This window comes from Papilio xuthus, unplaced genomic scaffold (assembly GCF_000836235.2).
Source record: "Papilio xuthus unplaced genomic scaffold, Pxut_1.1 DF827680.1, whole genome shotgun sequence".
NCBI classification, from domain to species: Eukaryota; Metazoa; Arthropoda; class Insecta; order Lepidoptera; family Papilionidae; genus Papilio; species Papilio xuthus.
Genome location: NW_013530969.1, coordinates 5,326,031 through 5,339,603, shown reverse-complemented (window position 1 = coordinate 5,339,603; position 13,573 = coordinate 5,326,031). Strand labels below are relative to the sequence as shown.

At 33.5% G+C, this 13,573-nt stretch overlaps 1 protein-coding gene across 1 annotated transcript; it reads right to left on the bottom strand.

Annotated features, from left to right (window-relative positions):
* Positions 1-26: 26 nt before the first annotated feature.
* On the bottom strand, positions 27-10,890 carry LOC106117342 (peritrophin-1). Its single transcript, NM_001312737.1, is given in 5 exon segments — positions 27-780; positions 1,123-1,317; positions 1,624-1,786; positions 2,004-2,062; positions 10,777-10,890. Coding segments are annotated over 5 exon segments (687 nt in total). The 5' UTR covers positions 10,826-10,890; the 3' UTR covers positions 27-559.
* Positions 10,891-13,573: the final 2,683 nt, after the last annotated feature.

Genomic DNA, 13,573 nt, shown 5'->3' with positions numbered 1-13,573 from the left:
ATAAATAACAATGCAACTTTTAAATATATTGTTTTATTTTTTCATATATAACATTTTTTTCTATTTACATTTTGTTCATCGAAGTTATTTACATAGACTTTCTTTAAATACATATAATCTTGAAATATTAACACAACATATAGTTTTATTTCTACGGTAACTAATATCACGTTCAATTCAATCTGTTAATAACTTTACAAGTAAAATGTCGCTGAATTTTAAGTAAAAAAGGTTACGTTCATCAATTTAGATAGAAAATGGATGAGTTATTGAAATAAATAGGATTCGGTGGAAACATTTCCAATTTTTTTTGTAGTTTTTCATTAAATTAAATAATATATCACAAAACGAAAAGGAAAATTATCTCAACAAGTCTCCCTATTTATATTTAATTTTCATAAATATATTTAATCGGAAATAGTTACCCAAGTTGTTCACGTTCATTTAAAAAGACAGTTATAGCTTACAGTGTTAAAAAGACTAAAACTTAAAACAACCACTATAAAAGATTTACAATTCGTTTTCGTTTTGCGATAAAAAAAAGTGGGAGTAGTAGGGATTACGCATGTCCACAGTGAGGCACGAGCTCTGGGTCTTCGCAGGTAAGGCTCTGATCATCGAACACCTTGCCCTCACCGCAAGCGATCAAGCGAGGTTGGCCCTCCACACAGGTGATCAGTCTGTGGCAGTCACCGGGAACTGGGAACCTGGGGTACGGCCAGAACTTCGCCGCTTGCGAGTGCGATGGCACCTTAGTAGGGCATTTGAATCCAATGACAGCTGTGAATTAAATTTTACTATAGTTTTATGATATAAGAAAATTGACCTTACGTTACGGAGTCTATAAAATTTCATTTTTTTATTAACATATTAATTATATTTAATTGAAACTTCAGATTTAAATTTGAAAAATTCGAAAGAATGACCATGTGTAAATATAAGGAGAGGGATAAAAATTTAAAATTATAAACAACTCCATCTTAAAACAAATAACGAAAACTTTATGTATTTCAAGTTTTTCAGCTATTTATTTTTATTTAACTATTATTTGTTGTTATATTAACATATTTCTCCTGATTTAGCTTTCTATATGCAACTTTTCTATCTACAGTGGTCCCTTACCTTCAGGGTTACAGAATGGCTGCAGGAGATCAGGCCAGTTGCAACCGTGGATCCTCTCATCGTACACGAGTCCGGGCGTGCAGGGCTCCTGTTCGGGAATTCCAAAGGCGCACTTCACGTAGCTAGTAGAGCACTCGTGACTGTCTGGGTAAATACCGAATTGGTACTCGCAACCGGGCGTCGAATACGGCGTCACTATAAATTTAATGCTTAATTTTATTTCATTCCAAAAATGTATTTCCTAATCTAGTCTTTGTCTTATTTGTATTGACTTTAAAACATTTTAACCTATTTTCTTTAATTTAACATTGTTAACTTCTACTTTCTCAAACTATGTGTTAAAGAAATATAGTGCCTTGAGTTAATCTGAACAACTAAGGCATAAAATCAACTTTACTTTGGTTATAGTCTTTACTGAATTGTTTATTTATATATATATTTATTTCTTACATTTTCGTTTATAACAACATGCAAAATTATCTTAAAAATAAATTGCCTTACAATCAGCTTTTCTCTCTCCACACTCCACAGCCCAGTGGTAGTTGCAGTGGTTGTGCACGGCACCTTTGCCGTCGAACAGGAGTCCATTCTCGCACGTCTCCACTGTCAGCGTGCCGTTTGTGCACAGGAAGAATTGATCGCACAGCTCGGGGTGCGCGTATGCCTGGAATCAGTTTAAAAATAATTAAGAGATGTTATAAAATTTTAATAAAATTAGACCAAATTTTAGATGAGCTTCTTAATCATGATGGTTTTATAATATTTTCATTGTTTACATGTATATTTATTTGTACTTAAACTATTTGCTGGAGCAACGACCCGAGTGGATCTTGGCCTCCGACACTAGAGATCTTATCTGATTTTTAATTGTTAATATTTACCTGAACTCCATGTTGTTCAGGACACTGTGGTGCATTCTGCAGAAGAATTCCCGCGCTTGCTGAAAAAGAAAAAAAATGGTATTGTATCGATCCACCAAAAATATATACGCCTAGACTTGCTATTGAAATAAAAAAAAATATTTATGACCATCTCTCTGTGAATTGATACGTCGTCATAATGTCTTCGTTGATCGTCTTTAATAAATTCTTATAATTTACATACACTGCCAGTTATTCAAGACCCAGACTAACGTGATATCTAACAAGTTCTTACTGTTAATTATAACACAAACAAGTCTAAATTTAAATACGTGGATAATAAATGAGACGTATAACAACCAAACAGAGTGTTGATCACATATCGTAATTCGAAACAGAAATTTAAATTTTATATTATTTGCGTTTATTTATATTAATATTTGCAGTACACTATTTACAATTATCATAATATTTGTCTTTAAAACTATTGCCTTTATCATTTACTAACGAGATGTTCAGTTAAAATATATTTTTGACAAATTCTTTTGAACTGCTTATTGACCATAAGCAAGCAATGCGAATAAAATATTTTAAACGCTGATTCCAATTCAATTATTAGATGATACGTCAAGAAGATTATTATTTCATCGTCATCAGCTCACTTTACGTCCCCACCGAGGGGCTACTTTAAGTTAAGGGTGATTAGGCCATAGTCAACCACGCTGGCCAAGTGCGGGTTGGTTCCACGGACCTGCTCGGTCGTCCGGGTGGGCGGAGAGGTGAACTCCGACGTGGCGCGTCCCCGGGTGGTGGATAGGGGAACGCCCCGGCATTCGTGTCGGGGTAGGGCGCAAGCTCCGCGAACCAAACACTGGTAGGTAGGATAGCTAGGTTAGCTAGGATAAGTTAGGTTAGTTTAGGCTAGGTTGCGGGCCCACTTGTGGGCTCGCAATATTGAGGGCGGCGAGCCCGAACCGAGTACCGTCAGGGAAAGGTAAGGGTGAGCCTCATAGGGCGGAGGGCGCAAGCCCGATGCCGGGGCGGCGCGACCAGCTGGAACTCGACCTCTTGGTCGTGGGTCGCGGCCGTCCTATTAGGTTAGTCTAGGTTAGTTAATTTAAGCTAGGTTAGTTTAGATTAGGCTGCGGGCCCACTTGTGGGCTCGCAAATTGAGGGCGGCGTCTCGCCGGTAGGCGAGCGCCTATAGAGGGGAGCGAGCCCGAGCTGAGTACCGACAGGGAAAAGTGAGGGTGAGCCCCATAGGGCGGAGGGCGCAAGCCCGATGCCGGGGCGGCGTGGCCTTTTGACCTCTGGGTCGTGGGTCGCGGCCGTCGGATTAGGTTAGGATAGTTTAGCTAGGTTAGTTAGTGTAGGTTAATTAGGTTAGGATGCGGGCTCACTTGTGGGCTCGCAGACGTGAGGGCGGTGGAGGGCGCGAGCCCGAAGCCAGGGCGGCGCGGCCCATCTGGGCTGTTGTCGCTGGGTGGGGCGTGGGAGAGTGCGACCTCGGTACCTATCTGCTCTCAGATTTGGACTCGATGGCGTGCATCCTGCGTCCCAACGCGTAACCTCGGTGGGTGGACCATCACCACCGAGACCGCGGGCCTCTGTCTTGATGAAGACGGGGGCCAAGAGGTGGGTCTCTATAAACCCTAGGCGGCATCAGCGGGGGAGGGCGGGGAATCCCGAACCTGCATTGCACGGTGTCGTCTCTGAGGAGCGCCTACGGGTGCAGCGCCCCATTGGGGACGCATTGAGGAGCCCTATTCTCGGGGTGGTCAGTGGGGCGTCGCGGTGGTAAGTTAACACGATCCCGTGGCGTCCCACATATGGCTATGAGGGAACAGAGGGGTTTAGTGGGTATGCTCCCATTCGGGGAGAGAATCCCACATAACTACCGTGCCTTCCCCGAGGCACGGAGTATGCATAAAGCATTCCCCTCTGAAACAAAAAAAAAAAAAGTGCGGGTTGGTTGATTTCACACATATCCTTTGAATTTCTTCTCAGATATGTGCAGGTTGCATCACGATGTTTTCCTTCACTGTAAGAACGTCGGATAAATGTACATATGTAAATCGAAAATCGAAAAACACATTGGTACATGGCGGGATTCGAATCCAGGACCTGCAAATTGCAAGTCAAGTGCTTGACCACTGAGCCACCGACGCTCCGATTATTATTTAATGATATTATTTTTAATGAGAGAGAATATTTGAGATATTTGGTTTCATTGTAATTATAGACAGAAATATGTTACTTTTTACATCAAACTTAAAGAAGTATCTAGAACTTTGCAATTATTTTAATGAATAAAAAATGTTAATTATATTGCGACTGTCATTTAAACAATTTAAATAAAATATTTTAATGTCCATTAAAATTCAGTTATTTGTTAATACGCTACTAGTATTACACTTACAAAAATTCGCTTTACCGTAACTGAAAATTTTCTAAAATATTACATTTGACCTCGTTAGCACGCCCGACGTTACTAATCACATAATAGTAACAATTGATAATTATAACTAACGACCTCTGACGGCGGCTGCGCGAAGGTTAACCATCCGATTCGCTAGTTAAACAACAGCTTGTTAAAACGAAAGCAACCTCCTTAATTATGTTAGTTATAGGTCATATATAGGTGCAACATTTGAATATATCATTATTCGTCTTATAAGTTTTTACAGAACATCGGTGGCTCAAGGGTTAAGCACTTGCCATCTGCAGGTCCCGAGTTCGAATCCCGTCATGTACTAACGTGTTTTTAAATTTACATATTTACATTTATCCGACGTTCTTACGGTGAAGGAAAACATCGTGAAAAAACGTGCACATATCTGCGAAGAAATTCACAGATATGTGGGAAGTCTACCAACCCATACTGGGCCAGCGTGGATATGGCCTAATCGCCTCTAATTTGGGTAGGTTCCGAGCACCTCAGTGGAGACGTATAGTTAGTTGATGATGAAAAAGTTTTAAATAGAGTTCGACTTCCGAAACATTTGCATAATACCGTATGTACGTAAGTGACAATAACATGTCTTTCTATACATGTCTCGACACAACAACAAAGATAAGTTACATGACCAACATTGTTTCTAATCTGACGAAAGACAAACTGTTCCTCTTCTCATCACGTAAGAAAGAAAGCGACACTTTTGTATTCTTCGCACAAAGTCAGTCGCACTTGACTGTTAAATGTGAAAGAGTAAACTGGTATGGAATTACTGAGTAAAACACTAGAAATTACAAAATATATTTTTTCCTCCTTAGTAGAGCTCTAGTAATAAACTGATATATAAGTTTGAATAATAGCCCTAGTAATTTTACTATTAAGACATGAATAGCTTACAAATAAAATTACTGTTTTTTTTTCAATTCTTTTTTGGTTATTACTTTTTACTCGGTTTAAACTATAATATCGAACAGTTCTGTGCTCTCTGTGGATATAATAACTTGCTCTTAGAAAACGGACATATAGGTCGAGTCGTTTCAATTAAAATTCACATTTAATCTGTATTTTTGTACCTATATTCAGGGTGAAAGAGTGTGTGAGAAAATTGGCCTTACTTTCGTTAACGCATCTAGATTAAACAATGTCAACCAGATTGTTGACATTATGTAGATGAAATATATCAATTACATATTATTATGACTGCATTTAAATTATGCAATAAGAGATGCCGACATCTTTAGTTGTAACAAATGACGAGCACGTAAAACTATTAATCAATAGACGATCGTGTGATTCAGAACAGATAATTGTATAAAATACGTCAGTTCGTGAGCGAAGCGGCACCTTTTCCATCAAGCGAAAAGTCGCGCACAACCGCCATTTCCATGAACAGTCAGGCCCGCGCCAATAACTATGATAAATACATTACTCGTGAAACTAATAGTTTTGCGGCCAGTCGTTTAGTGGAATAAAGATCTAAGATACGACGTCACGACATCAGATCTCGGCCATCGCATCGCCACTTTTACTTTTGCTCGATCTGACATAGTGAAACACGTATGTACATAATTAATGACATAATATAAGCATTTAAAAGTCCTTTGTATAGAAAATTCTTAACTAATTGTTTATTAGGAAAATATATGAGTAATTACTAATTATCGAACAGTACTAAATATATAGTTAAAAACATGGCTTTGAATGCTTTTTACATTTGAAATTCAGTTGTAAATGTATATTAGATACATTTTCCGCGACCTTACTAACTCATATCTTGTTCTATACTTGGACAGTTTGTAATATAATGATTTTAGTAATAGCAAATAAGGTCACTGACATGTACTAAAATGCTACTTGATGAATATTTTGAATTAATATGTGTTTCTTTTAATTATTATTTCTTTAACATTTTGAAATAACGATCTTGCTTTTTGATTTGTTACTGGTTTCTGCATTTCAAAGAAATAAATAAGTAACTACGAACAAATCAATCGAGGATAACTACCTCAGTGTTTACATGTCAACCTTTAACAATTAATTCTTTTCTTTTGCATATGCAAATATCAACTAACTATATGAAAAATATTAAAAAAAGTTGGATTTTATTTATCAGCTGTGTCATTTTTATGATATTATTAAATACATTTAGACCTTTATTTCTACTTTATACAAAAATATATATACGATTGTACATCATAGTATACGTTGTGTATAAAAATATCTGTTTAAGAATTTATTTTCTCTGGCTGAAGAAAAATTAAAACGTTTAGTTAGTGGAATACAATTAAAATTTATGTGGTTAAAAACCACATAATTTAAAAAAAATATAATTAAAAAACGAATATAATATTTTACGAGTAATGCAACATTTTAGTGGCCAATAGAGGCGGACAAGCGAAAGTAGTACTAACTAGTGGTCAGCCTTGATGCGTTCGCGCAATGCTCTGCTAGGCGTACGCGTTTTAATAATATTTTTTTGTTTTGAACAAGATAGTAGATAATAAATCAATAGAAAAATATACAAATGCTAAACGATGTATATAGACATAAATCTGCTGATTCTATTTAGAAGATATTGTGTTTTGAATGGGACAAAGCAATAATACCACATATTTAGCAATTGTAAATGACGTTTTAGAAGAAAAATTAAAAATGGATAATCATTTATTGAAAAAAGTTCTGATGGGTTAGTATCATCTTTTATTATAGAGTAGGTAAGCAATATCAGACAATAAATAATGGAACGTAATTCTGATCCCATATTGATGTAATTACGCTAAAATACTTCATTTAAAGAATAACAAAAAAAATATTTGTATAAATCAGAATGATTACAAGGATGTCATCGTTTCCGTAGACGTTTCCACTGTTACGTAACATTGTAAGATGTCTGCGGACAGGTTTCACCTCACCTTCCGCAGTTTTGTAATTCTATTATCCAATGAATATTTTATGATCTTCTCGTTTAGAATACGACGCCCGAATAATAACAATAAAGTTACGAATAAGCAGTGAAATTCTCTCGTAGAATATGTAAAAAAAATAAAAATCAAAATCGTTCAACGATAAACACGTATTAAATTTGAATTTTTAGGAATAAATAAAATATATACGCGTCTAAGACCAGTAGTGACGTTTGTGCTTTTTTATAGTCCAACAAGGATATATTTATGGTACCAGAATACACGTAAAACCTTCATGGGCATAGAAAATGTCATAAATGAATAAAAATGACATGTCAGTTACAGTACGAAAAGGATCTTGTGACAGTTGATAAGAGGGCGCTAGTGAGCTGTCATTATTTAGTTTGACCAATGAATGGGTCAGATATCCTTGTAAATTTATTAAGTTGGTATACAATGTCTCAGAAATATTCAAAGTAATAGGTTTAGATTATAACTCAGTGCAGAATATTATAACTAGGTGAACGTACAAATGATGGTATTCCGAGTAATTGGCTTGTTGAACGATTGGTTCACTGTTAAAAGCAACATAACAAGAGTGATATCCAAGTCGTGAATGAAAAACGTGATATCTCATTTTAGTACATATTTAATTAACTTTACTTACAAACACTTAATTTACTGCAAACGTAACATTTTAGTGGACCTTTACTTTATGTTTATATGACCATATGGTAAAGGGTTTTACACGATTAAATAAGACAAGGTCATAATCTGTAAAATGAATGAACTTAGAATGTATGAACTGGTTTACTCAGCGTGTTATTCACTTTGATATGTTTTAAAGTTACAAAACACTAATAGTATTAAGTTTGTACTAAAATGAAGATTAAAGGTTGATTTGGAAGATTAACAAACCCATATAATACGAGTATCAAGGGACATGGGAGATTGACGATAACGACGAGTGATGAGCTTCGACTGAAATTTGGAATGGAATGTAAATGAATTTACTAGAAGCTAAAATATAATGCAAGTATAATTTTTGTGCGCAGCTGAAAGGACCTCCTGCCCGACTTCTTGCCGGTCTTTGTCTTATTTTACAAGGACTTTTTGGAAAATCAAAGAAGATAAAGTTACTTAAAAGTATTATATTTAATTAATTTAATCGGATAAGTGCGAAAGAATCCTTGCGTTAACAGCTTATCTAAGTGTAAAAGATATATTTATTCCTCCTTTTATAATGTTATACACTTGTTTATATTTGTAAATATAAAGTTGGTTATGGAACATATTATTTGAATTTAAATTTTACTGATCAAAATTAAATATTTGATAAAAAGATAATTTACGCAAGTGGGACATTTTCAGTTAACATTGAGTGACAATGTGTTACTATTATACCGCTTTCTCTAAGGTCTATATTGGCGTAACAAATTCTCTAACACGCACAATGCCATTGAATACCTACTTATGATTTACGTAACTTCCTATATCGGTATATTGGCAAATTAATGGACGTATTGCAATCAATCAGTACAAATGCATACGATACATACATTTTTATATCAGAAAATAATATCTTTAAATATTTAGTCTGGCAAGGTATTTGCTACTGATTATTAGCAATAAATGTATTAAATATTAAACAATAGACGGTTGAACAATACACTAACAAAAAATTTATACAAAAGACATAAACGCGTTCAAATTCGTTAATGTTTTTAGTATGTTTCTTCTGATGTAACATATGTCTTATAATTTTTACCATTTAATATTTTTCTGAAGGGATAGCCAATTTCTTTTAGCATGACGCTCAGACATTATTAAGCATTTTAAGAAAAGAGCCATTTAAAATTTCAATTCTAAATATCAGAATTGTAAATTAATTTTCGTTTTAGTATATAATTCAAAAAGGAATAATGTATTTAAACTTTTGTTACATAATAGTGAAACTCGGGTCGCGTTAGCCTCCGGAACTTTATTAACCTTTGGGTATCACGACTCGTTATGAAGAAAGTTTTGGTTCTGAATAAAGTCTTAATTTCCGGACAATAAGGTTAAATTCCGGTTTTTAAACTGCTTAGTTTGTTTATTGTCCATTTTGTATATTTACCAATTCAAATAAAACGATATGCTAAAGTAAATATTATAAAATACATTTAATTTACAGTAAAAACACATTCACAATGTTTTTACTTGAACACTCAAATAACAATAGTTATCCCAAAGTAGCTGTAAATTAAAAAAAATGCACAGATGACTTACAAAGCGCAACACCTATGTTACAAAGCCGTTAAAAGGCTACATATTTTTTTAATTGATGCAAATTAGATGTAGTGGTAGAGATGACAATATGACAAAAAGGAAAATGTGTCACCACAGATTGCCGAAAAATTTCAATTAGACTTTGCGGAAATAGGTTATTTACTTTCAATTACCTTATCCTTCTACAAACAATAGATAATGTGGTTTTATTAACACGAAAAGTCGATTCGGCGAACATGTGAATTACGGCCTTAGTATTTAATTGTTGTAAATAGAGCTAGTTTCCACCGGTGTGGTAGTTGCCCAACCGATTGGAAAGGGAGTCGGAATTGGTTTGTATTCGTACAAGGCCCACACCTGTCCGTTGCTGAGCAAAAATAAAGGTGACATTTCGACCGCCCCGAATCAGATTTATGCACTACTGAAAAATTTCGCAACAAAGTTCCTTAGTGAAAGTATTTGGTAAGGGAAAAGGGCGATTTAATAATTGCTCCAGATTTTTATCAGAACAAGGTCGTCAGCATTGCTTTATGAACATAGTATATTATTGAATAGAGATAAACATCATACACTAATTTAACAAAGATTACTTTTCAGTTACTGAACATAAGTATAAATTTTTAAATGAGAAAATATTTTTTAATTAATTCTTCAAACTAATACGTTCCGAAGTTGATTATGTGACGGTTATTAATGTTACATGATCACAGTTTTGGTAACATTAGTCGAACACCTGTCGCGGTTTCTAGAATATCCAGTTTTGCGTGTTAAGCATACGAGTTTTATTTTATTACATGATAAGGTGACAAAAAAGTTAAGCTTAAATTTCCAGTGATTTTGTTAGACTTGCAATATTATTTTTTATTGGTTTTTTTACCCTTTAATGCTGGTTACTATAGTTTGTATCCTGCTTTATAAGAGGTTATTTTAGTAGTGTTAGAGGCTATTGAATTTATATTTGTTTAATGAGTTACTTATCTGATTGCTCTTTGCTTAAAATCATATGTAGATTTTCATTAACGCTATGTATAACATTTCTTAGGTATCATAATCACAATATTTATAATCTAAAATCACAGACTATAAATATTTAAAAGATTATTATTCAATGTAAACCAATTGATATAAATGTAAGTATGATTAATTAAATGAATATTTAAAATCTTACCATAAGCAATAGATGCGAGTAAATACGCGAACTGTACACAAGTCCTCATGATTGCGTGTTTGTTTGTTTGTGAGCGTTGCGACGTCCGCGCGTATTACTGAGACCGGCGGTACTGGCCGCGCGAGCCACAGCCGGCCCTCGCAGCGGCGTTGCATTGTTATATCTATAGTGGGAATCTGAATTTGTAAATAAGTTGTTGGTTTTTATGATTTTTTAATTATAAATAAATCCTAGATATATTTTTACGATGGTTAATATGTCTAAAAAATATAATGCAATGTCTCAAAACTATTATCAAGTACTAATTTAATTTGTTTATATAAAACACAAAGAAATTGAATTATTGTTTTGAGGAGAACAATTCTTTAGCAATCAATTAATCAAGGTCGTCCATTTGACCGTACGATCATATAATCATATCGTCATTAATCTCTTGTTAAATTCACAGCATCAAAAATATTTTTTTTGTCTATTCAGCTAATTTAGTTTTAATGAGGGAGACAGCTATTGAAAATAATTAATTCTATTTGTAACGGTAAATAAAATTATTTTAAATAAAAAAATATAATACTTTGCAAAAAAACTTAAAGTATGGATTGTACTATAAATCTTGCTCATGTCTGTATTGAGTTCGAGTCACCTATTACGAAAACGGCCATATACCTCAGGCGGCGTGCTTTGTATGACAATTTCATACATAGATCAAGTCTCTCAAGATAGAACAACGGAAAAAATAAGTATTTAAATAAATATAATAATAAGAATAAGGCTTGATGGTAAACGTAGTTTTTGCACGTTGTATATAAAACTTATTTCTTTATTACAATTACATACGAAATTCAACCTTGTTATAATATTTTATATAACAAGGAAATATATAATTGGATTTTCAGATACAATAACTTGTAAGATACATGGTTTCCTTTCGTTTGATATTGTTCTAAAGTTACAAATTTGACTCAATATTTAAATAATGAGTATTTTTTTAATTAAAAAGCAGAGATAGCACGATTAGTAACGTATTAATAAATCAAAATTAATAAATAAGTTTCAAAATTAACATAGGAAGTTTAATCCAACAATTTATTGATTAGAACACCAAATTGTATATAGTACAGAATTCAATTGTTGGCAATGACCTCCAAAAACACTTTCGAACACTAGCGTAAAAAATAATCAGAACTTAGTGAAGGTAGACTTGATTGTGACACTCATAAGCTTTATCCAATTCAATTGTTTTATCTTGTCACTTGAGGATTACTTAAGATTAAGCACGGTTAGACAAGACAAACCATAAGATTATGTCAGCTTAAATCATATCACCTTAGTTTGGCAGTATACAAGACATTCATTATTTTTTAATTAAGAAATGTAGAATAGAATGTGTTTTCAGATTATCGTAAGAAACTTTAGTATTTGTAAGTTTCAAAATACAATGTTATATAAAAGTTTTGTTTTAATCATTAACATAAAAGGAAATTACTCGCTAAAATTAAAATGATATGCTCCCTTATACTTACCTATTGAATCTTTTATTTTTTTTATATTTTCTTTCTTTCATATTTTATTTAGATACTTACATATTATATTTCTGTATGGATTTAGTAAGTACATAGTAAGCCTATATACCTAATATTATGAATGCATTCTTCCAGACATTCTTCCAGAACTCAATAAACAATTGAATATCATGACTTGAAAGTTTTCTTACAAACATTTTTAACATTCCAAAGTTGTGTCACATACTGTCATATCTATGATTTATCCAGAATTACGTTCATATTTGGTATCAATTGTGTCGTTGATCGGTGACCGGCGACCAGTCCAGCCGGCTCGCTTACGTCAATCTGACCGAACTCAGTTGCACAATGCGCTACAATTATCTGCCGTAAATGGATCGCAATCAAGCCTACTATTTGTACATAATCTTACTTGTTATCACATTTGCAATATTTTTTACACGATCGATTTTGATTATTGATACATGGATACAATAACGATTTTGATTTAAATTGATACAATATTGCATAATATCAGTTGTTATACGTATGACAATTTAAAGTAACAATGTTTGGTTGTCCACAGTGACATCACTGTTCTTTTTGTTATCGAAAAAAAAATATGAAGATGTAATCTTTTTGGCGATTAGGCACATTATCTCAATGCCATAGATTTTTCTCTGCCGGTTGCGACTAATCTATGCGATTTGGTCTTATTTGATATATGCCTATTTATACAAACTCGTATTTTTTTTTCTATTTAAACATAATAAGCATAGTGTAGGTACTTCAAAAATTAAACAAAGTCTGTTATTTTCTATCATGCCAAGTTTGCTTTGTACATAATTTATATGAGTATTTTGTCCACAATCTGTCTGTTAAACTATTAAGTACTTACTGCAAAATTGTTGTAATAAACCTTTCTCTCAATTAGTCAATCGATACCTGTCCATTTAATGACAAAAATTTTATGCAATTTGTACTCAAAATTTATAACCACTAAAATGTACCATTTATTATTTTGTAATGATTTTAAAATATATTTAATTTGTTTAATTATTTCGTCACATAACAAGGTTAAGTTTCAACAGGGCGTAATTAATATTTTTTATGACATTTTTAATTGTTCAAAATACTAAATGTTTGTTAAAGCAATAGTTTTAATTTTATTCTTGTGTTGTTTAAGTGAAACATAGATGTTAGAAAAGCTGTCCCAATCCAACCCGACTAAGCCGTGGACGGGTATATTTTTACGAGAAACTGTAAGCTTCCACTGCCCAATTACAGTAGAAAAGTAT